This window comes from Coturnix japonica, chromosome 9 (assembly GCF_001577835.2).
Source record: "Coturnix japonica isolate 7356 chromosome 9, Coturnix japonica 2.1, whole genome shotgun sequence".
NCBI lineage: Eukaryota > Metazoa > Chordata > Aves > Galliformes > Phasianidae > Coturnix > Coturnix japonica.
In genome coordinates this window covers 11,421,408-11,447,370 of record NC_029524.1, presented here as the reverse complement: position 1 = coordinate 11,447,370, position 25,963 = coordinate 11,421,408, and the positions used below count along the sequence as shown (strand labels likewise).

Genomic DNA, 25,963 nt, shown 5'->3' with positions numbered 1-25,963 from the left:
TCCCCTGTGTGATGTAAAGGAAATAATTTTCACAGTTGTTTTAGAGAACAGCTTGTTAGTACTTAGAACTGTCCATTCCCAGGAAAGCTACACAAGAATGAAAGTGAGTCAACTTTTACAGAAAAAAAAAAAAAAAAAGGTGATGTCATGACCAGAAGAAAGGGAAGGGGATGATGTTTGCTTTCTGTTTTATTAAGATTGCTCTTCATGGTTAACGTGATGTTAGTATCTGTAGCCAATGCTCTGGCACTGCTTGAAAGCAACAGATTGAAGCAGCAGAGGTAGCTGGTCTTTGATGGACCCTTCAGGATGAACGAAGAGCAATAAGTCAAATGTAGAAGCATAAAAGAAAGAAGTAAATCCACTATACAGGACCCTACTTTGTCTCAATATAGGAGGTGTTAGTAACATAGGAAAAATAGCATTAAATATACATAAGAAATATATACATTAAAAATACGATGGACATCTACAGAATGGCTTCCAAGTGAAACAACAGTTCATACAAAAAACCCACACTAATAGGCCTGTAATAACTGCTTGCCTGCAAAAGTTCATTACATTCAGACTCATCCTCTGCCCGTTTTCTACCATGGTTTTCAAAAAGACTGTAGCAATGTCCTGGATTAAGGGGGAATTCACAATCCGAGAGCAAGTGATATTCAACCAGTCCTAAGGCTATTAGAGCACAGTGCTCCCATGCAGAGATAGGCAATGGTTTAGAAAAATATGGGAGCAGTTCCAAACATCAAGATGATTTCACACCCTGATGGAAAATATGCAGGCTAATATCACAGCAGTCATTACGGCATTCAGCATATCGTCATGCTAAAATCCACAGAAGAATACAGCTACATTCCTTCACAGGATTAAAAGACTGATCCAAAGGCCACTGAAATCATTCAGTTGTTGGTTTCTTTTTTTTTTTTTCCTTAGGTGGGAACTGAACTGGATGCTATAAAACAGAACATCTGTGAGGTTTCATGAGACACAAAGGTGTAAAAGGACTGCATGGTCAGCACTGAGATGCCACAGGCACACTCGCGGCACTTTGTAACACAAACTGCAGTATGTGCTTATTGTCTCTTCTGCTAGATGGGAAGAATAGAGTAGAGAATGGGGTCAGCAATGAGGTCACACAGCAAGGGCATTGCAAGTAATTAGTAAACAGAATAAATAAATGAACTCACAGTTAACTAGGGAATAGAGCTGAAGTAAAACCGATGGCATCTCCTCTGCCCAGGCTTGAAAGGTTACACATGGAGTTTTTGAGAACAGTATTATTTTAATGGGATGTTAAGAGAAAGGAGCTGAGACAAAACAAATTAAGTAGTCTTAAACAAATACAACAGTCCCTCTTCATGAAAGAGCTTAATGCTGTAAACAGACTACAGTTGTATTATTTTCAAGCACACTGGCACTCTGAAAGTACAAAAACAGCAGTATAACCTAACACATAGATATGACCTTAAGACTCAGCCCAGCCACCTGCCTCATCTGTTGCTGGAGAAGAGGCTGAGTAATGTTGGTCTGATGCTCTCACCTGGAGCCCTACAGTGGGTGCTAAGTCAACAAGGAGCAGAACAAGTGCTAGGGAAAAGAGAGGCACGTGTACGGATGGAAAACTGGGACGGAAACCTGGCCACACCTGTGTGCTGAGTGAACAGATTGTGTTGGAGGAAAAAAGCACAGCAGTGAACACTGTCAGGATCTCCTTGCCAACAGTCCAGGGCCAAATCTGTCCAACAGCAGCAGCCAACACGTCCCAGATCAGCATTCCCAAGAGGGGAAAAGTATCTTTCTTCCCTGAATTTTCACAAGATGGACAACAAAGCCCAAAGCTCCTCTAGGAGGAAGCCCTTTCATCAGAGATCCAAAGCATCTTATGAATAGCTGATGACATTCTTGCCTACTAAGAAACATCCAATAAACTGTGATGTGCTTGTGTAGAACTTCCAAGCGCTGCACTCAGCAGGATGATGCCTCACACAGGCAGGCTCGAGCAGGGACCCCTGCATGAGGCTGGAAAAGGCAAAGATGACAGCAGAGAGAGAGACTGTGGCAAACCAACAGGCAAAATAACACCAGGGAAAAAGCAATCCCGGGTCAGTTCATGTAGCACAGATTGAGTGACAGTGACGAGGAAGAGAAATGTCAGGGGAAAGCATGAAACAGCAGAGCAAGCTTACAGCAGTGCAACCTGTGATACACCTTCCTCAGACTATGGCTGCATGCAGACTGCTAAGTAGTAACCAACTACTGACAGATAAATCCTCTGCGAATTAGCACAATTCCTTTTAAACGTGTTCATATGTTGTTCTTCAAGCGTTAGGAGCACAAGGCTCCATATTGTAACTATGGGTCATGGGACCTTGCATATTTCTTTGGCCACCCAGTACTGATGCTGCCATTCTTCAGTGGTGTGGCAAACAGCCAGGTCCTGTCATAATCACCTTTTCCACACTGCTCACAGACATTTCCCTCAGGGGACAAAGGGGGTTAGCACAACAAAGTGGCTCCTCTTAAAACAGAGCAGCAAATGCCACAGGTCAGGAGTTCACTATTCAAAGCTCCTGCTTTTCTGTGGCATTACCTCAATGGTCTGGGCATCCCGACCGCTGCTTCAGAAGGAAGGGAGAGATTATATTCAGACCCAAGCCCGACAATGAAACCAGCCTCTACCAGCCAATGACAGATCCGGACAGAGCTCCTGTAAGCAGTATGGGCATTATCAGGGCAGACAAATCCCATTGCATAACACGGAAGGGTGCAAAGAGAGAAAGGCACCAGGGCACACACATCCCTTCTAGCACTGCTGGCTAATCAGATCCTGCTCTTAGAGAAGGAACTGACAAACTCTGTCTGTCTGGTCAGTGCACTGCTGAATTAAAGCTGATATTCGAAGGATTTGTAAGAAGATCTGTAATAGAAGCCTGCAGCTAGGATAAAAAGGGAAGCTATGGGCATTTGTAAGCAAAACTCAGTTTCTCTTCCAGCCTACTCTGCAGATAGCTGGAGGTGGAGGAGGAAGAGGATGGGAGCCCATCCATCACGAGGATGAAGTCTTGCTTTAAAAAAAATCTGGATGTCAGCAAAAATCAATTCCTGCTTGCCAACTGTCTCAAAAGCAAGTTTGTTGTCCCATACTCCCACGGGTGGCTTCTAGTCCCAGCTGATAAAAACTCTGTAGACAATAACCTCAGCTCTAAGAAAAGAATTATTTCTCCTTTTTTGAAGGTTCATTTCTCAGTGTGATTTGTTCCCTCCCTAGCTCCTGACCATGCCTACCCACACAGCAGCACTTTCATTTAACAGCTCAGGCCAAGCAAAATAGAAACACCTCAAGACTAAACTCATTTCTAAAACTGGAAATTGCCAAATAGCAAGCAGGGTGCTGAGATGTACCTCTGCCCATCATTCACTGGCTAATGTGAAACCCAAGAGCACACTCAGCCATAACTGAGGGACATTGCCACAACCCTTTGTTTGTTCCCTCCAGCAGCACCATGGGCATCCACACCAAACTCTATTTTGAAAGGCAGGGTGAGGAGAGAGTACTATTGCACAGAGACCTCACTTCCATAAAGCCAACAGCATTGTGGGTTATAGAAATAATTTTTCCATCCAGGACATTTCAAGCCCAAGGCTAGCACTTCAAGAAAAGGAGAATAAACTTCACAGGTTTTGTTTCTCCATCCTTTCAAGTGTCCTCTAGGTTTCCAACACACAGTGGAAAGGACGCTTAATAGTGTTGCATACAAATCTTAACTACAGGCTCAGAACTCACTAGAGATCGATAGAGAAAAAAAAAAAAATGTAGCAGCCCAGCTTGCTCGAAGACAAACTCTCAGCACAGGTTGTATTCCTGGTGTCCTTGACAATTTAGAAGACCCCATGCATTCTGCTGACTGCATCTACAGTCACTCTACCTCTGTCCTTAGTATAGAACATGGCTGCTGTGCAACTATGCTGCATAATGTTTGAGGCTCTTTTTTCCTGATCTGTTTTCTGTCCCCATTCTTACTAAAACTAAAAAGTCTGCACAACGTGCTGCAACCCATTGCTGAGGCATCTGCCATTGCCCTGTAATCACCTTCACTTATTCACTAAAAGGAAACATACTTTGACCCTCATTTCCCTCCTTCCTGCTTGTCTTTGCTCATAGCTCCACACTGAAACTAAGCAAACACATTGCTACAGTAGCCACCTGCATAATCAGATCAGCTCGTGGCACTATCACATATTTAAGGACAGAACTGCATCATCCATGACCTCACAGGCTTCCTTGCAGTACCATTCTCTGGCTCAGCTGCTCAGTTCGCCCACAGACTTTCACATGCACAGTTTTTGAGGGCTGACTCCCATCAGTTACATCCTTGGCTTTGTGTTCCTTCCCCTTGATGAGCTCTTGCACTCATCACACCCTTCTGCATCGGTTTCAAGCATCTTCTGACATTCAGAGACACTTATTGCCCTCACTGAAGTTTAATGATGCACCACTGTGCTGAGTTTTCCTTTCCATTCCTCTTGCTAAGGATCAGTTAGTCTCCATAGGCTCTTTAAGATGCTCCACACAGAGAGATAGAAGGGGGATGAAAAACAGAAGGTGGAGAAATGCAAAGTTCCTTCAAGCACTCTTTTCTCCATCCCACACTCACAAGGTTCCTGCAATGTGGGACAATTGCGCTTACCAGGGAAACTGAGCTTAACTACTCAGTAGTCTCTACTGCTCAGTATTTCAAGAGCATAATTCTGGAACAAGCTCCTAATAGCTCATAAAATTAATCCAGCATCAGCCACTCCTGTTGCTCATTGCTTTATCAGCCTTGCTTGCCTCTCTTCTTACAGTACATGGCTCTCAAAGTCTTTTTCCAGGCTATCACAGCAGCTTAGCTCTGCTAGTTTGCTCAACCTCATATGCCACACTATTTGAGCTGTTACACTTATGGTGCGCCTCTTCCCTTTACATTATGCCACCTGATACAGTTCAGGGAGATGTTTGGTGCTTGCCATACTCCTTTCTCACTTCTAAAATATAATATATCGATCTCTATTAGAGAATGCCCATCTCCAAATCCCATCACTTTTTAGTCAAGCCATTATACTCCAATACCACCTACAAGAAGGCAGCCCTCATTTCTTCTGTATTGTGTTATTTCATCAACCTCAAGCCTTGGGAGGCAAACTGAAAGGTCAGAATAATTCATGGGAGATTCCAAATGCACTACTTAAGAATGTCTCCCGCTAATCTTATAAATGCAAGCGGGTGCCACAGCTAGTGGTGTGCCATAAGGCACTTCCAATGGCCTGGGAGAGCTCCTGGGGGACCATCTGCCTTCTGCATTCTGTGGCTGAGATCATGAAAGGGTTTGAGATCAGTGCATCACCCCCTTGGCATTTCTGGCATGCTGTTTAGCAGACAGCTCTTGTTCCAGATAAGATACTTAGAGGGATGGAGAGGACACCTAGTATCCATGCATGCACCTGCTGACACAACAGGAAGTCTCTGGAGCTGCAGATATGTTCAACCTCATGTCTTACTTAAAAGAACTGGCCCAGGCTGAGCTTAAAAGAACAATGCACTCAGCCAGGAGCCGGGCTGCTTAAACCCATTAGAGCAATCCTCACTGTGACTAAGCAGCACAGTGAAATTAAACAGAAGGAGTGGGGGGGAAGGCAGGGAGGTCATAGCCCTGTGCTTATGGCCGTGAGATTTTAGGCGCTATGCATAAGAAGAGCAAAGTTCAGATGGGAGGTACGCATGCTTGGAGTCCAGGTGACAAGATAGTGTTTTTCTGCAGGGCTCCCATTCAGTCTGCTGCAGCCCAGAGCATGGTTGTAAGTTGGCAGCAGTATTTCTCCAAGAGAGCAGAGGGCAGCATCTGGGGCAGCACAGTGGAGGCATGGCCCTGGGGCATGAGGACAGCATGGCTTCCACAGAGATTCGCCTCTACTCTCAAAGGAGAAAGGGATTTTGCAGCTCCTGGATTTAAATCCTGGCAGAGATTGCTGCCAGCTGCTCTTCAGTATCCCCTAAAGAAGGGCAGTATGATAAAAGCTCACCCCTCTGTACCCTACAATCAGCAATTAACAACCACTAGAAAAGCAGCAATAGGTTCTCCTCCTCCTCCCAGGTTTTATTACCCAGCAAGTCTGTGTGTGGGTTCAAAGGAACAGATGTCTTCATTGTGTCTTCCCCCTCCTTTTGCTCACAGGAAGAGGTGAGACAGGGAGGAATGAATTTCCTCCACATGCACTTTGCCTATTGCATCCTTCCACTGTTCAATGGTCACAGATCTAGGGAGGGGACTGCAAACTTCTGATAGTGGGGCAAGTTGTTCAGAGTACAAACAATTGCAATCTTTCACACTTCAAACACACAGAACAGCCTCTTTATCCAAACAGCACCCACACTTGCATTTAAAATCTCTGTAATGAAAGTAAATAAAAGGTGGAAAAATTCATTTTTACTTCATCTCTGCATCCACCCAGATTTGGTGTTTGTGCTTGCTGGGTGGTTTTCAACCCACCAAGACACACTTAGCACCAAAGCATACATGTAGTTCTAATGGAATACAAGGGACCACAAAGTGCTCTTAAATGTGGTAGCAATGCAACAGCAAGCTTTTCTGCTTGCACAACCAAAAGGTACAAGAGATATGACTCACACTTAACAGTTTTGCCAGTGAAAGCACAACAATATGAGCCCAGCCAATATGCCACTCGATGCTGCCTTTTGCTTAGACACAGGTGAAAGTAGGAAAGAGCTTTCCTGGCACAAGCCATAGGCATATTGACAGGATTTTGCTGACAGAGCCCACCCTTACTGACCTAACCCAGCCAGCAGGCCTCCTGCTTTGAGAGCACCAGCCCCTGCACTCTGAGACGAAGGAAAATCCATAGCAGTCCAAGCATGCAATGCTTTGGTCTCTCCCAGGTTAGCAGCTGATGTGCCAGAGGCACTGCATAGAATACTTTTGGGCTGCTTCACTGACTGGCATGACAGATCAGTTTTACAGTCCACAAGCAAGAAGCAATAGGCAGATACTCTGATCTATAGTGGGAGGAGGTATAGGGCTGCAGACAGCTCAGATGGGAAGTCACAGAGAGGAAACTTTGTGCCACAGCGTAAACAGCTTTCCCCATGGGAACACAGTGACCAGACAGCAGTTTTCATCTCTGCCCTATCCTGACTCAGCAGCCGCAGAAACAAACCACAGCTCTTCCTATAGTTCCCTTTAGTAAGGGTAGAACACAGTATAGAATTCAGCAGAGGAGAGAGCTCAAAACTGATTCATAAGGGGGCACAAACACCACCGCCATCTACACACACTCCTCTTTGAAGCACCTGTGCATCGTGCTACCCCATGCTCCGGTCAGTGGTGGCTGCTGGTAATCTTTTTTTTGCATAAATGGGACTTCTGACAGCCACAAAGATGTAGATCCCTCACTCTCTGGTGAGAAGATTCACTGGAAACTCATTCTGTGCAGTAAAGAAAAAACCAACAAAAACAACAAAAAAGCAATAAAAAACCCACACCTGGTTCTATTGAGACTAACTTAATACTTCCTTCTTATGGGACACAAAACTGCCAGTGTTTGCTCTTTTGGCTGGATTTCCCAGGCATCACTAGAAGCAAACAGGTCTTTGGACTTTACCCACACAAAGTTTAACCTGATTTGGAGATGAAATGCCTCAATTTACAACCTCAACAGCAAAGTCTAAAGAGCCACTTGTTATGATACTGACTGAGCACTTTTCATTCCCTGCACTTTTCAGTCTACATACAAGCAAGTCTTGAATGTGCAGTTACACAGCTGGACATTCAGACAGCTGCCCAGTGTCATGTCTGTGTATAAATCAAGTCCCAAAAACTCCACTGGCTTCCTGGAACACTGCCTAGGATGATTGTGAAGGGAAAAAATAGGCGAGCTAATCATACTTCTACGTAAAAAAAACTGAATTTCCTCCATCTCAGCAGATTGTGGAAGGAAATACAGTTGGCCAAGAGGACCCTAACAGTCTATATGCTCATGTTATTTGACAATAAAGTGAAAAGCTATGTGTAGTTTGGGCACTGCGTGCATCTCTGCATACTGACCAAGCCTACTGTAAGACTTTCGTGTGCACCCCTCATCCCTCTGTTCTCTTAGATCTTCATTAAATAAAAGGGAACTACTTGGCATGGCAGCAGCTACAGACACAGCCCAGCATTTCACTCCAGCTATTGCACTTCTCAATGTGACAGCCAGCTGAGAGTTCTGGAATATGTTTTGGCATCACTTCTAGCTGAATCATCTAGTAATATAAACCACATCTGTTCTACACACATGATCTGGAAAGCATCTTTTCTTTAGCAGTTTCACAGGAGGAGAAGGTAAAATTGATAGCAGCTTGGCTTGCAGCCCTGAACACACAGCAGAAAGAAGGAATCAACTTTTCTAGTCTAGGCTGCAAAAGGAAAAGAAAATCAATCCAGTTTATTCTCTGTAACTCACTAACTGACCACAACTATTGCTTAGAGATGGTGAACAAAACCCTGCCAAGCTCCTCCACAAGAGAACTTCTGGGAACAAACAGGACAAACCCTGAAAGCAGGGATTTGTGCAGAGATGAGAAGAGGAACAATCAAAAGAAACAGGCAATCTCAACAGGTCAATCAATGGTTAAAGCAATCCAATGAAAGTGAAAGCTAACAAAGGGCTACAAGGTGCGGATTACTTAAAACAAAACAACAATTTATAGCCCAACGATTTTCTTCAAAGCAAAGATCACAGTTTCCTGTTAATCTTTGTATGGATTTGAGTACTGTAGAGTTCTATCCCAAAACAAGAACTCCTATTGATACTGGCACCATAAACTAAAAGCCTAAGTTGCCACATGAAACACTAAGCACTGCTGATGACCACTGACCCCAGTACTTGTGGGACGGCTTTGCTGGATGTGCATCAGATGAAACCACACTGCTGGCTGATCCCCTGCAAAGACCCCATCTAACAATGAAGGTGCTCTTCTGGCTGCAGTGCCTAGAGCAGCAAAGATGTCTTGTGAGCCAAACATCCTCCTGGGACACAAATCTTGGGTAGCAAAGCCAGCTATTGTGTTGCCTTTTCTTTGAAGCCTCACATCAGGAAATGTGGCATTATATCACCTGTGGTAAAGTGTATTGCATCTCCTTTCCTCTCCAAGAAAAGACTGTAAGAGATAGAAGAACTTGAGCTTCCTGCTGAGTGCTAAGTACCACCAGGCACAGTGCATCACTAAAGATCCCTTAGCTCTACAAAAAGCAGATTTAAATTCCTTGTTGCATTATAATGAAAACAAAGGAAAAAAAGAGATCAAAAAGCCTTGCTCACTCCCAGGTTTTCTTAAAGAAAAGCAGTGAAGAGTTAAGTAAGGCCTGGCTACTGCTTAATTTTTGTCCTTGTCAACCTTGGCTGCATGCTTTCAATACTAATGAAGACAGAGTTAGAAATAGAAGAAAAAGAAAGAAAGAACAGGTAAGCAATGGGATTTCACAGCGATCCAAGCCAAGAGATTCTGTCCTGTGCTGTCCTGGATGTGGGAAGTGAGAGATGTTCTCAGATAGATTGCTAGTAGTATAGAACTGATACATCTAGAAGCATTTCAGGTTACAAAACTACATTATGAACTGAATAATAATAACTAGTAAAATATATAGTAGTGATACATTCTCTGCTATATCATCAAGTACAACCAAGTCTGTGCTAATAACGAATCTTTCTGCCTCACAGAAATGACTCCTAGCCTGCCTGCACTTCATCTAACCGACCACCCTGATGTGCAGCTGAAGAAGTGAGAACACACCTAAAACTGCCAACCTAAATGACTGAAAAACTCTGAATTTGCTCTTCCTTCCAAGTAATGTTTTGAACGTCTGTTGTTCAAGATGCTCCTCATAATGGGAGAATCCAATTCTTAAAAATATAGAAATTAAGATGAGCCTCCTCAAAAACCTCTGAGCTGAATCATCCTCTTTCCAGGAATTAGGAATTGTTATAAAGTATCCTTGACCTGAAAGAAAAACAGCGGTTTGGAAGAAAGCTGAACAGCAGCAAAGAAAAGACAGATGACAAAAAGTCTATATGCACATTATATGCTTTATAATACAGTGTCATGTACATGCCATGAATCACAGTCAGCCAAATGCCTTCATTACTTGGCATGCATATTTGAATCCAACCAAAGCACATCAATTAGCTATCCTTTCCAAACAGCTAAACACATAATAGTTATTTATGGCTCGAGACATTTTGTTTCAAAATATCCCAATGCAAAATTTGTATCATTGAAGCTAAACAATAAGATATCAGTTTGCAAGTAATGCCGCTAGCCTGAGAGATCAACAGTATCGCTATCTTTTTATTATCAAGAAGAAAATAATTTTTTCTTTCACAGAAAGCTATCAGCATGGAGTTTGGATGGAGAGCATCACACCTCTGGCTGAATGGAGAAAGAGACAGAGGAAGGGAGGAAGCATGAAGAGCCAATCCCTTCCACCATGGGATGGAAATGGCTGGTGCTATTTGCAAGCAGCAGAGGATGGAGAAGCAGACCTGCATCTCCTCAGTCTGTGCAGACATATGCCACCAGGGCACAGATGCCTGTGCTGTGCCTGTCTGCTGCCTCTGCCAGCTGTAGATGCAAGTCAGGTGCTTACAGCACTTCGAAGTAGCCTGAAGTCAGGGTGAGCACCAGGTGTGTACATGCTTAAGAAGAGCTTTCAGCAATTTGTAGGTATGGAAAATACAAGGGTTGGCAAAAACAACTCATAAAAATAAAAGACCATTGAAATATAAAATAAAATGCAGGAGATTGCACTCTGTTAGCCACAGTAAGTCCCTCAGGAACTGCAAGACGCTGAGAGAGCACTGCAAGTGCAGGTTATTTCACCCTCCCTTAGACAGCTAACAGGATCCAGCCCTTCCCACCACTTAAAATTCAATACTGTAAGAGACTGCTGACTCCTGTGTACATCGGAAGCAATGGGAGAGGCAAACAAAGCTGCTTTACTTTCCTCTAATCTTTCTCCCTCGTGTGCCTGCACCAGATGGTGCTGAGCTGCAGGTTGGAGGCTAAGAATAAGCCCAGAGGAACCAAAATGGTAATATTAGGTTATAAAACAGCTGACCTTCAAATATGACGTCAGCTCCTGTTTAATTGATGGGACACATCCAGACAGACAGACGCATGCACACTGGGATGTCCATACTCAGCACCTTCCTTTCTAATACAGGAAGAAGCCATACGGCAGCGCTGTTACAAGGTCTGTTCAAACTTTACAGGTGTAAAAAGAAGCAGAGAAAAAGAGCCTCTGTCTACCTTAATACAGGCAGACATGCTTTAGGAAAGCATCCCTGCCAAAAGGGTTGTGTTTAACACCTTGTCCTAGAATCCTCGCTCTCTACTCGTCTGCCTCTTGTCCACTGCAAGCAAGAGTTAAATAACCTGAGTTAACACAGCAGATCTTCCTTCCATAAGAGGAAAATTACTAAACACAAGATACACTGGTCCAGAGCTTTACTTACAGCTGCTGTCATTGCAAACACTGCAAGGAATGGTGGTTTTAAGCACTATACTGAGGACTGGGGATATCCTGCTTTGGTCAGGTGCAGACTCTGGAGAATTGCTGCAGAATACGATAAATTCTGTCTCTTTTGATATGCTATCTCAAACATTTCCCATCAGAATTATGTCATACAATGATTTTGTATAGAACTATGGAGGTTGGAAAAGACCACTAAGATCATTTAATCCAACCATCAATGATGTCCAGCCTTAGGATAAAGAAAGCAAAACATTAAATAAGCTTGGAGATGAAAAGGAAGGCCATGTGCTAGGCAACTGCTACAGAGCAGTGTGAAACTCATAGGACTAAGAGACAGAAGCTGTGTGTGGCTCTCTGCTTCACTTGCAAAGCCATACAACAAAACACACCACCTCCCTCTCCTCAGCAAGGAAGCCAGCCCCTGCCCACCTGCCACAGATGTGTTTGCAAGTAGCTGAAAAGGGTTTAAAAGAAAAAAATTAAGAGGTTTTAGATTCCATTTTAGTGCTTTTAGAAGAGCACTCCACTCATGTCACACTGAAGGAAGCAGCCTGCATCACACACACACACTGGGTCACACAGTTATGGCCACACTTCCTCAGCCTCAAGAGAAAGCTGTGCTGAGGTTCCCAGAAGCAAGGGACAAAGCCACATTTGCGTGCCAGCACAGAACAGTTCAGTATTTATGAGACGTGAACAAAAATAAAATAGCTTGCTCTAAACAGCTCAGTGCTGTAAGAATGAATTTCAGCCACAAAGATTCTTCAATCAGGAATGGACAAAGGGAAGAGCAAAGCTGCTCCATCATTGTCACTGCTGAGTGCCTGCACACAGACAGCAACACAAACACCTCTCTTACACACCACAGCAGTACCAGGTCTGCAAGACTCTGCTCTCCAGAGCATGGATGTTGGCTCAGCTGCCTATCTGATCTCACACAGGTCCTCCATCAACCTACTGCTGCCTGGTTCCACAAACAGCCCTACAACTTCTCCTCCTCAGAAACCAAGACCTGTCACAGGCTGCTGGCAGGGGAAATGCCTTCCTAAGAACTCAGGAATTTTGCACTGAGCTTGGAATTGGGACAGCAGTGATTTAACATCTACCATTAAAAGCAGTTTAAAATTTAATGATCAGAGAATAATAAATCCTACCCAGACGTTTTCAGCTTCCAAGCCAGGACATCAGCAGGACAGAAATAGCTTAGCTGCAAGGCAACCAAAAACAATTTGAAGTGTATTTTGCAGAGAACACATGCCATGGATTGTTTCTACCCATGACCTTCTCCAGCACCTTGATGAGAAGACACTGGGTCGGGAAAGGAGATACTCAAGCAACCAATACTTGCATGCTAAATTAGGTAGACTCAAGAAATGAGGAATAAGGCAGACCAACCCTGAACTGCAGTGTGGAAGTAGAGCACTATTCTCCTTGTTGCCAAACAGAATTTTCCTTCAAAATCAAGAAGGTGGCTCACCTGGGACAATTGTACTTCCTACACCGCACTTAGCATTTCAAGTAGTTTGAATCACTGCCTAGTTATCAAGCGTGGCACTAAACAGGCTGCAGGTGATAGTAGCTCCATCTTTCCCCAACATAGTTTCTCCTCTCACATCCTTAGATCACTGCCACTGTAATCTGGGGGCAATACACTGCTAGCAACAGCTTCTTCAGTATCACACTCAGTAAAGCTTAAAAATAAAGGGGGCCGGGAGGGGCCATGATAAAGGGAGTGAGGTGAAGCCACGCTATGCCAGCAAAGGGAAGAGTCCTCTCTTCAGTTTTCTGATGGAAGCTCCTGCTGTTCTAATGGAATCTTATCCAGGGAAAATAAATCTTTAATTAAAGAATGCTACAAACAAGCACAATGGTGTTTTTCTGTGGGAAAACCAACCCTACTGCAGTTTCTAAAGCTCTTGGTTGAACAGAGGGCAGCAGCAGCATCCCCACACGGCACTGAAGTCTGCATTCCTAAAATTCCCCCATGCATGCAGACATGCCTGGAGAAGGCTGCTGAGTAAGTAGCTCAAGGGTTATTAGCTGAGAGTTCAGGTTCAGATCTGCCACAGGACAGAGGTCAGGGCTCCTCATTCCTCCTGGGCTTTTCCTGTGGATGTCTTCAAGCACCCTCAACCTTATACCCTCAATGTCCTTTTCTCCACCCACCACCACACTGAGCAATTTTGCATTCCTCCCGTTGTTAAAACCCAAGTAAGTGCTGTAAGGTCTCTAGGGCAGAAGTGCAGGAGGTACATGCTGCAGCAGTCTCCTGGGAGGTCTCAGGAAAACAGAAGGTTAGTGTTAATGCAGCAGGAATCAACAAGCCCTCTTGTTTCTTATTCCAAAGTGAAGACAAAGGTAAGGTTTGTTCAGCTAGGCAGTACTGCCAAGCCTTGCAAGGGAAGCAGAAAAAGACGTGGACATTTTCTTACTTTGTTTTGGACCTCATCTCTTGAAACAGTGCACATGGGAGTATTTCATAGAGGAAAAAAACCATCACCAAAAATTGGAAATGCAGAACAAAAATACTTGGAAGTGATCTACACCTGTCCAGTAATACTGCTCTTTTAGAGGGGAAAGGGAAGCAGGAAGAAGGGGAAAAGAGAAAACAAAATAGAGCACTTTCAGCTTATTTATCCTAATTTCAAAAGGGAAGGAGTCACTAAAGCTTTCAGAGTTTTAGAGCAAAAATGAAATTGAAACAAACATCTTATTTATGGGAATATTTACAAAAAAATATGGCACACCAACACAGGAAAAAGCAGAGCTGAAATGCACCAGGGAAACCTAGCCATAAAGCAATAAAAATGAAAGAAGGCCCCTGAATTCCCCATGCTTCCAGCAATAAAGCACAAACAACAAATGGAGGAAAGAACCTGCAAAAGGAGAGACCTAATTCTTGTTATTTGGTACTTCTCTCTTTGCTAGTCAAATTGCACAACCCTTTCCTTTAAGCTATCGTATGCAATGTTTAATAGGAGCATTTTCAGCCACAAGACTCTGAGCTGTATTTGGCAGCTATATTGCTAATAATAAGCTGTTAGAATATCTTGCTTCTTCAGCTTATCAACTCCCTTAAACAATGCCTTGTGGCAGAAGCCAAGGTGCTGTGTGACCAGGAAATAGGTAGTTTTGGAGATAACTCCACAGACAACAGCTCAGTCAGTCACTTTGAGTGATGCCACCTACCAATCTGCACATTAACTTCAAAGGGAAAATTAGCATATCAGGGCTACTGAAAGAAGTCATCACCTGCAAGAAACATGCTGTTCTCCTATACGCTTCTAGCTGAAGGAAATGCTGTAGCAATATGATAGTTCTGATCTCAGAATGCACCGCTACTTCCCTGTGTAATTGGGTCACTAAGAGGCTAATGGTGCTCCTGCCCTTATGACCACTTATATGAAAGTCATAATTGATGCTGTTCTTCCAGAATCAGTTTCAGGTCAGACATGCAAAAGAGAAAGTATCCAAATGGTTAGATAAAGAGGCAATGCAGAAATGCCACCTGGTTATGGCTAAGCTTCAAGAATTAGAATGAAAGTTATTACCACAAAGAACCAGGCCTCATTTTACCAAGGCTACTAATTACCTGCCTCCAAAGTAAACCCCTAGAAGTAGGTTACTGTATAACCTAATAAAAAGGGATGCTTATTTTCTTGTCCCTTTACTGGGACACTAAAAAGAGATGCCATTCTCTCAAATAAAAATTGGAATCAATCCCACCCAGTTCAAAAACACAGATGTATCAAACTCCTCGTCACTAGATATACACACAAAGTGTCAAGGCAGAAAGGAAGCCAAAGTCCAGAGAGACTAGATCCACGCCAACCAAGTATTACTCCATGCTTGGGACTCAGGATGGTGAACAACGGACATAAGATCTCCAGTATCTCCCATAACATCTTATCTGGCAATAAGCCACCCACCAGGCTCTATCCTCCCCCTCCAGCAGTTACTGGATCTAGAGAAACATGGACCAATGCCCATATAGAGAGCATCCTAAACTCCCTTTGGCACATGCTCTGGTAATGCAGCATCATCAGAACTGATGGATGTTTATTCTTCTGAGCTGCTGAGGCCATTAGCACAGAGAGCCACTGGAGATGGTATTACCCAAGGTCTTACACAAGCACAGAGAGATCCACTTAATGTATCAACATCTTTGCTAACTTGATAGATTCTCTGACTACTATCCACCAAATGTAAGTCTGCATATCTGTAGCACATTACTTACAAGTCCCCTGCATGATTTTCTTAATAGTACCACATGACTTGAGAATAGCCAAATTTCTGTGCAAACAGGGGTATTTGCAAATACTTAAGAGTCTTCAGGAAGAAAGATCCAGTGCCTGTACTGAATATTTCTGTCATCAGCTTCAGTTAAGGCTGAAAAATAAAAGCCTTGTCCCAACTGCAATGAAAGGTCCCCCTGGGCAGGGAGAAGAGTGACTCTTCTCAGAGAACATTTGCAACTCAGCTGAATTAGTTAATGTGCATTGAACACTCTGAAAATTGTGAAGTAGTATATAAATGGCAATGATTCTTATTTATTATTGTTTTGGTGCACAATAGCGGAAAGCAGTGCCATTTATGGATGCAAATTAAGAACAACAGGAGGTCTATCACCATGTTGGGGGTCGGGGGATTTTATTCATTTCTCTCCTCACTTTTATAAGAGTCCCTTCTATAGAGCTCCTATGATCCCTGCCAAGCAGGGCTGGCCTCAGCCCAGTGTAGATCTGCCAAAAGGGGATGAAAACTCCACCTGCAAACCTCAGCAGTATCACCTCTCACCAAAGCACTGTCATCAGTGCCCTTGAATACCACAATGCTTTCACTTGAATTGTTTGTTTGTGGCAAAGTGAGACAAAAACAAATAAAGGCATTTATACATTTTCAAGGTACCTGGTTAGTTAAAAATTGCGAGCTCAGAGTGACACATGCTTGTAACTTCAATGTCTCCAGCTCTGACTTAAGGTATGCTACGTGCTTATGTAGCACTTACAACATCCCATTCTCAACATAATTAAAATAACTGCAGAGACAGTCGTTCTTTGGTATTACAAGCCTGTCAAAGTGGCTATTTTCAGTATAATGTGTCTGCCTCACTTGAACGCGTTACACATTCATAAAGTTCAGAGGACACTGAGGAAACCTAGGAGTACAGAGTCAAGCTTTAACAGAGAGCATATAAAAGATCATATCTGATATATGCTTGTTCAAATTCTAATAGCACTTTTTTCCTCAATACTGCACTTAGATGTGCATTACAGCTTGCACACAGGAAAAGAGAAAAAGCTTTTAATTCAAACAGTACAGCTTGTTCAGATATGCTGCATTTGCAGAGAGACTTGCACTGCTTTTACCTTCTTGAAGTGAGTGACTGCTTACTCAGTTGCCCTGTCTACGAAATACAGAGATTTCAGCAAGTTAAGCATGGAAGGCCTAATACCAAGGGGCCAATATCAGCACTTGATCTGCCATTCACCACACTGCATGCAACTTTCAAAAGGCAAATTGCAGACACAGAAGGCAACAGAGCCCCTGAAGAGTTGTTACAGCAGCGTTCCCTCCTCTATTTGCAAAGCTGCAAATTGTTTTATGAATACCATTCAAACAAAAGTTTTAAATAAACATCCATTCCCTGTCTATGCTGGAGGAGAAGCAAGATCCACTGGTTACATGGCAGGGTCTGACCACTGCAGAGCAGCTGTGCATCTATACCGGCGTACAGACCTGCACCCACATCCAGGCTTCATAATTTGCAAAGGAAGAAGCATGCTTAAAAGTAGATTAGGATATTTCCTCCTCTTCCCAGGAGTTGCCTTCTTTCATTCGAATGCATTCAGCTGGCTCCCTTGTTTTCACTCAACTTCAGATTCCTCAGTGCACCCAGCAATGCTGTACAATCACATTCAAGAGTGGCAATGTACAAAAAGAGTTTACACGAATCGGTCTCAAAGTACCTACAAGGGCCTGCAGACTCCTGCAGAATGCCCTCTAGAACAGGGTCCTGTCACACCGAGCCAGGGACAGAGATCAGAGTTATCAGCTTTGACACTCAGCAGGAATGTGTCACGAAGGATTAAATCATTGTATCATGAAGTGTCAGCAAGTGCAGCTTTCCTGCTGCTCTACCACTAAGTTACACATTAATTAGTGAGGTACAAAACAACACAAAGTATCTCCAAGCACCGGTCCTATGGACATCTCCATCTCCAAGCTCAGCCAGAGCTATTAGCACAGGACTCTTTTCCAAGAGGAGTTCCATTGTGTCCCAGATCAGCCAAAGCATCGCCAAGAGACCCATTAAAATGCAAAGTGTAGAAGCCTAAGGGAAAAGTACAGAAGTTGATTACAGCGTTTGACTTTATATTTTTAATACTCGTGTAACAGATCCCTTCCTCAGAAACTCAGTGTTTGATTTTCTAAACAAGCATCCTTTCTTGAGAGAAGTGTGGAACAGCACCCAGCAACATGAACAGAAGAGCTGAAATAAGTCATCACAGAACAGAAAAACCTAAAAGCCTAACAGTCTTTGCAACAAAGCAAAAACGAACATACTTATTTCTGGATGCAACTACTGAGAAGTGTTGCTATTCAGCAATCGTGGACCAAATCACATACTCTTACAAATCACATCTCTTACTGCTACTCAGGAGAATTTCTACCTTCATCTGTCAGGCATTTTCCCTTGGTTTCTGCCTCAAACTGCTGCCTTCTACTGCTTGTCATTGCCAGACTCTGGCAAGTTACATCAGCAGAGATCCTCTATTCTTTAAACTAATTTCTCAGAGCATTGGGATTCCTTCAGTATAAAATAAGATTATTTGCTAGAACTGCCTAAGTGGGTCAGGCTGTAATGCCTCTCCTAGTAGCAGAGCTGCACTTGATCTCAAAGCCCCTGCTAGAGCAACACACAACAGAGCAACCATCCACTTTCACCACTTGAAGACTTTCTGAAACTTGGCTCTCAAAAACAGGCTTCCATTTCCAGCTGTAACCTCAGAGTGTTGTAGGGTTGAACCATTCTGAGATAAAGAATAGCGACACCACAGTGCTCCATATTCACCACCATACCACCTCTCACCACTTTTGAAGCACGGGCGACAGGGAATTCTTCTGGCATTACTGAGATCCCATCATGTATCATTAGACACAGAAACTGGCACAGAGCTGTGATAATTTGGGGACAGCTTAAAATGGAGCATAAGTGTCTGGACTCTGTGTTTAGCACCCAGAATGTTTTTCTTAGGGTGAAATCCACTTGTTGTACAAGCTGAAAGCACCCAGTTCTGTGCAAACACTACGGTATTAATCATTTTCTAAGTAAAATCACACTGTCCAACATGAAATATAATGCATTAACAGGATTGTTACAACTTACTTTGCATCAAGTATCTTTCAAAAGTCAAATATACTGGGGGAAAGGGAATTGATCATTCTTAAACTGAATGCTACAGCAGATGGTAATTCCCTTATAACCAGAAAGCCATTTCAGAAATGGTGCTTCAAAAGAATTTTTACACGTTTATCTGATGAAAGAGCACATAATGCAGGGACCTTTCAGGTTGGCCAAACTACTAATCCACTCAGTCCAGGACAACTTCTAGTTGCAGTAAGAGGAATACAGCAGAGAAGTGGAAATGAAACCATACAGTGGAGTTCTTGGAGTTCTCTTAATAGAAGGAAGGGAAAATCCATAGCAGCAATGGATGTCCCTCCATTGGAACATCTGGTGCTAAAGATTTATTCTGAATGCCTCACAAGCCACCTTCCAGTTGCACTGGCTAAGAAAGAAGCCAAACCCTGTATTTCTGTTAGTTAGATGGTAAGACAGAATTGTGCTAAAAGAAGTTACAAAACTTCACTGGATGTAAAATTCATAGTAAGGGTGGGGAACCTATAAAGTATCCTGCAGGTTATAATAAAGCTTCACTTTATTTTTATCCTATCTCAGAAGGGATAATATCTTGTAAAACTTATTCAGTTCTTAAGCCTTACTGTAGCAAATAAGCTACAGCTTGTTTCCCTAATTAGCACCCATACAACCCAAAGATCAGATTCATACACTATCATCACCTAGAAATACCTAATGGACTTAGTGGCATACCACTTAGTCTCTAAGAGAACTGAGAAATTCATGCCAAAATCTGTATCTGCAGCTGCCAACACAGGGTCTCATGCAGACACGCTTGGAGTTCCACTGTCACCTGGCACTATTCATGCTGAAGCAGCCCTAGGAAGTGAAGTTCCACTGACTGGAGGTAGGAGCTATCACAAAAGATTTGCATAGTTTTGAGATTCCTTTCAAGAAGCCCAGGCAGGCAGGACTGAGGATTGATTAATCTTGAGTCTCCCCTAGCATGGACTCTTTCTACAGGTGCTTCTGGGTCTCCAAGAACACATCTGTCAATTAGATCACCAAAGCTAAAATAAAACATGCCCCCCAGCCTTCCTAAGCAGTGTTGTATTTGCCTTTATTTAGCTTCACCTACAGCCAGCTGCCTACAAGAAAGCTGAACAACTGGTTTCTAACTAGAATTCATGCAAAGTCATGTGGAATAAAAAAGGAAAAGTCAAAAACCCAACAACTCACGTATCCTGGTTACCATCCTCCACTATAATTATAAAATTGCCCTTAAAACATAATTGCATAATTGGGCTTGGCAAGCATTCACCCAGATCTTCTACAAATATTTCCACAGACTGAAGGAACAGGCGGTGGGCAGTCTGACAAGCCTGCCATGAGAATTCATGCCCTTAGGACATGTTCCTTGCTATTACACTAAATACTTTGCATCACAGCCTAATGTTTCAAAACAGTAGTTGAGCAAGTGAAGTACCAGCGTCTTAAAACAAATAAAGAGAAACATTTTCAAGCTATTTTCACAGCACACAGGGAGCAACTCCCTTGAACAAAAAGACAGAGGTGGCTAAAGGCCCCTCACTACAAGAAAGACATTGAGGCTTTGGAGTGTGCTCAGAGAGGGGCAGCAGAGCTGCGAAGGGTCTGGAACAAAATGGGGAGCAACTGAAGGAATTGGGATTGTTCAATCTGGAGAAAAGGAGGTTCAGAGGAGATCTTATTGCTCTCTACAACTCCCTGACAGGAGGCTGTGGAGAGATGGGGATCAGCTTCTTCTCACAGGTGACAGCAAAAGGACAAGGGGGAATGGCATTAAGTTGTGCTAGGGGAGGTTCAGATTGGATATTAGGAGGAATTGCTTCTCAGAAAGAGTAGTGATGCACTGGCACAGGCTGCCCAGGGAGGTGGGGGAGTCACTGTCCCTGGAGGTGGTCAAGAACCATGGGGATGTGGTACGTAGGGACTTGGTTAAGTAGGCAATAAACAGGTGGTAGGTGGACAGTTGGACTAGATAATCTTAGTGTTCTTTTCCAACCTGTCTAATTCTATGGATTCTTTCTAACTGGTAACAGGAAGAATTCAACTTAGGTGAAATTGGTTGACTTCTGACAGTTAGAGCTAAACCAAAGACACTGATACCATGTGATGTATACATCACCAGCATGGCAGCCCATCCCTTAAAAAATGAAATACAGCCTCAAATACAAGTACAGAAATGTGAACTGGAGGGAGAGGGGACTGAACAGAAGCCAGAAATTAAATCTGCATTACAGTAGGGTTGTTTTTAACAGCTGTGCATTATGCATTCAGCAGCACAGGGAATGCCAGCAGGGAGCCATTATTAACATAGCCCTCAGTGTGCAGTGTGCTCCTATAACCATTGGCCTCTCTTGAGAAAAGGTGTGCACACACAAAAGGTTTAACCCTAGAGAGATCGTTTCAATCCTGTTGCTATTTCATCAGCTCAGTGCCACAAAAGAAACCAGAGAATTTCTCTGATTTATCATAGACAAGCAGGTAACAATTCCAACAATACATCGTCAAGTTTTACCAGGAGGGGCAAAGGGAAAAAATATGTCCACAAACTGCTGCAACATAGTCACTCTATCAGCGTTATTCTGATACACAGACCTCCAGTACTGTGGAGGCCATGAAATGCCTCTCTTGTAGAAGACACCACTGAAAAAGAGAATCATCAGACTGGGGAGCCAGGAAATGCTCTCAGCAGGCTCACCACACTCCTCTATCAGGTGCTGATGGGAGCTCACTCTCTATCCTGTCAACAGCTCCAAGTGGCAGCGGGCTGCCAAGAGCTGTGCTGAGGTGGGCAGCTTTGGTCCTACATAACTAATGTGCACTCACCAAAGAGACAAAAAGATACACCAGAGGCCTTCAAAAGAAACACCAATTTGTGCCAGCTTGTACCTGTCTTTTCCCTCATTTGAGGGACAGAGGGCATTGAGAGGAAAGAGAAGGGCACAAAGTGCCCTGAGCATTCCTGTTCTGACTCTACAGAGAAGTCGCTGTCTCATGACAGGAAAAAAAACACCAGCACAAAGGGCTGGAGAACTGCTCTAGACCACTGAACATCATTGTGTGCCCTTAGAAGACACAGCTCTGTGTGGTCTGTATCCATCCATACCCCCTTGCTCTCTTTTTCTCAGCTTCTCTCATTAAGAAGTAAAATGTAAGAGTCAATATCTCTAATAACGTGAGCTGCTGTGAGTTAGCAATAGCACTGGAAATATCAAGAGGTTATTTAATATGCAATGTTCTCGTTCCCAAGAGCAGAATGTTTCTTTCTTTCTTTTTAAAGCCTAGCACAGCTGTGCTTTACAACACTTTTTTATATAGGTGCTGAACAGAAAGGTATTCTTTATTAATTCCAGGAGTACTTGCACTGCAGGAACAATGCTCACAAGATCAGGCACCCCTAAAAGGTTTTGCAATATCAGTACTATGCACCACTCATCACCACTGCAGCAAATGCTTTAAAAATCTAAATATCATTGGTAGCAACATCATCATTTGATAAGAATACTCCTTTATCACTTCTTAAGCACAGAAAAGCAGCCACAGTCAGAATAAGTGATGAGCTCCTTTCATGACTGGCAGACAGAGACTCAGTCTCCTCGTCAATCCCAGCCAGCCTGTTGTGCAGAACACAAGGCTCTCTTCCCTCAACTCCTTTTCCTGATTAATACAGCCTTCCCCTTTGAGACTCAGTCATACCTGTGCTGAGGAGACAAGTAATTACCAGGCAGAGGGAAGTCACCCAGCACAGACACCAAAAGACACCTGTTGTTTCAGTGGAGGGTGTCAGCAAGACCATATGGTCTTGGTGATTAAGCATGGGATGCCCAGGAATTGCCCGCATTCAGAAAATACTCAATTCCCTCACCAGACAGCCAGGTCATTTACAGCCCTATTTTGATGCACGGGGCACAAGATTTTGGATAAAGGTATGGCAAGCAGCATAATTTTATCTCTCTATAATATCTCTCTATAATTTTATCATAGCACAGCTCTTGAGATCTCCCATCATTCTGTCACTAAGAGCCAGGTTAAGGCAGCATACGGAGAAAAAATAGTTAATATGAAAAGGAAGTAAAGATCTGAGCTAGAGGACAAGCCACACGGAGTGCAAGCATCAGAGAATCTGTGCAAAGTCTTCTTGCCTATCATTCATCCACAAATTATGCACCACTGTAATTAAATCAGGAAAGCTACGTTTAATTTTCCTATCATCACCCGATGAGATAAGAGCAGTACGTATGGGAGGGATCGGGCACAGGGGAAAGAGCTATTTATTAATAAGTTAAATCATTTTAGATTTAAGAGCCTCTCTGGCTAAAAAGGGTCTGATCTACAAGCACAGCTTCTGTGTCTAAAGCAGACAAGTGAGACACCCCATCTCCATTTCTGTCCTGGGCATGGTCCTGAGGTCTTGTCTTTCTTTCAGAAGCAAATTGCATTGCTAACTGTGAGGCGTAACTTAGACAGAAATATAGCTACTGCTTAAACCCAGCTTTAGTCTAGATACTTAAAACTAAATGCTCCTCTCCCATCAATAACATTAACAAATAGCCACATTAATTTATGCTGTTTGTAACAGACTAAGGCTCTCTGTTTTCATGATAGCAAGACCTCAGAGTGCACTTACAGAAACATGAGGTACACTTACAACCTGTTCTTCTGTCTTCCCTTTATTACCTTTTCCTGCCAGTAAGACAGGAAAACATGCTGTGGTCTCTGACCCTTGCAAAGACGAGCAGTACTTTAGCAGGACCACATAAAGCCATTTCTACCCATCAGCCACACACTGAGAACTGCTGTTCTCCCAGCTCTCTGTCCTTCGCTTCATCTTGCCCAGACCTGCTTCCTCAGCCAGTTATTTAAAGCCCTGATTGAAAAATGCATCAGATTATAATAGTGGATGACCTCTACAGGATGGGGTTTTCACTAAGAAAAATCCTATGGACTTTGTTGCAACCAGGACTTCACCACACAGCTTTTTTAAAACAGGAAGGGAAAAATATTTATAACAGCAACTATAAATATACATGCTACTGACTTTTCAACTTGTTGTCCTTGTTCTCAAGCTAAATTTAGTCTGTTGTATCCTGTCCAACCCTTGGTGAAAAAGCAATACATACACAAAGTTGTGCAAATCCCAAAGCAGGCAATTACCTGAGCACCTTACCAGATAACCAGCTGGATGGGTAGATGCTCACTTAATGAGCATAGGTATGCTCATGGCTACCGAGAAAGTGGTCTATTTCTGGGATGGGATACCCCCACGATAGTGCAGATAATTATTATTGCAGGATAACGGCAATTATTATAGGATAGCTCTGTGCTTCTGAATGAGAAAAGCGATGCAGGTTATTCACTTGCAGACCATACATCAGGCTTCAGGGGTCTGTGGGAGCCTCTGAGCCCCAAAGAACCCCTCTCTGCCCACACCTGCCAATTAATCACGTTCTTATTTTACACACAGAAATGTTTTGGATACTGAGACACATCTGGCAGAATGATTAAAGTCCAGGCTGCGCATAAAAGAGCATCCTTTTGTATCCCAAGGGCTCTCATTCATGAGTGATTTCTTAGTCAAAACAAGGTAAATATTTATCAGGAAATTAACACCTGGAGAATCAGAGCTGTTAGTCATTACACTGCTAATCTTAATAAGCCTTAGTCATGCCAGAGCCCAGGCGATTCCTGCAAGGGCCAGCACCTTTTCCCCCCACTTTAAGGATCCCTGCCTGCGATGCAAAGTTTCACGCAGATGAGGACTCCCAGCCACAACCCAACTTGCTCCACTCGCAGCAAGTTTTGCAACTGAAGCAAGAAACGCAGTTCAGAGGATGCTCCTCTACGAGCACCCGCCGGTCTAATAACCCCCTAAGAAATAAATACGTTAAATAAATCTGCCTTTCCGACATCCTTGATAGCTGGGGTAAAAACAATAAAGGCTCGGGCTCGCTTCGCTTCCAGCCCTGAGGGCTCACCGTGATTCTCCAGCACCGGCCAGCTCTGCGACCCAGCCTTTCCTCTCTGCTTATAAATATACCGCTGCTAAAGGGTAGGTGAGCGGACAGGGAAAAACAGCGTCTCGGAGGCGTTCTCTGCGGCCCCCGGAGCCCCCGCGGCGGGGACACGCTCCGCGGTGCCGCACCGCCCGGAGCCCTGCGCCGAGGTCCCGCCGGCATCGCCCCCGCCCCGCACGGTCCCTGCCCTACCCAGCATGGAGAAGATGAAGTCCTTCGCCGTGTGGATCTCCAGGGCACGCTGGTCATCGTACTCCCTCTGGTCGTGCTTGGTGAATTCCTGAATGAGTTTATTCAATTCCTCTACCCTGGCTCCCGATCGGAAATCCAGCTCCGGGAAGGGCGGTTTGCTGTTGGTGCCGGCGGACCCTGCCTTGCTGGCGAGAGGCGCCGCCATCTTCATGCAAAAAAAAAAAAAAAAAAAAAAAAAAAAGGGAGAGGAGGAGAAAAAAAAATAAAAAAATAAAAGAACAACGTTGCAATGGAAGAACGCAACCCGCAGCGCAGCGGCAAGCCCGGACGCGGGGCTGCCTGCGGGGCCCGGGAGGCGCGGAGGGCGCCGGGCGCCGCGATCAACAAGCGGCAGCGCTGCTGCGCCCCCGCCCGCGGCACCGCGGAGCCGCCCGCCGCCGCGCTGGGGGCCGGGCCGGGCGGTGCGGGGCCGCCTGCTGCCGGGTGGGCTCGATGTTCCGCGGCGTCACGGCGGGGCGGGTGCGGAGGCTGCGGGCGCAGCTCCGGAGCGGGATGAAAGCCGCCTTTCTTTGCTTTGCTTTGCTTTCTTTTTTTTCTTTTTTGATTTAAATTTAATTATCAACTCCAACAAAAGCCGTGTCCTGCAAGTGGATTAATAACCGCCTTGCAACTCTGCTCTTCCTGCATGCTCCCAAAGGCGTTCTGCATTTGTTCTCTTTTGGCTTCATAAGGTGTATACATGTACATACACACACATGTATGTATACACGCTCATACAT

General features: G+C 43.9%; 1 protein-coding gene across 1 annotated transcript in view; it reads right to left on the bottom strand.

The window, feature by feature from the left end:
- Nucleotides 1-25,605, bottom strand: part of MB21D2 (Mab-21 domain containing 2) — a 46,903-nt gene extending 21,298 nt beyond the window's left edge. The window contains exon 1 of the mRNA XM_015871883.2: nt 25,185-25,605. Within this exon, the coding sequence (XP_015727369.1) occupies nt 25,185-25,395 (211 nt within the window). The 5' untranslated portion in view covers nt 25,396-25,605. The remainder of the gene's footprint in view (nt 1-25,184) is intronic.
- Between the last annotated feature and the right edge of the window lie 358 nt (nt 25,606-25,963).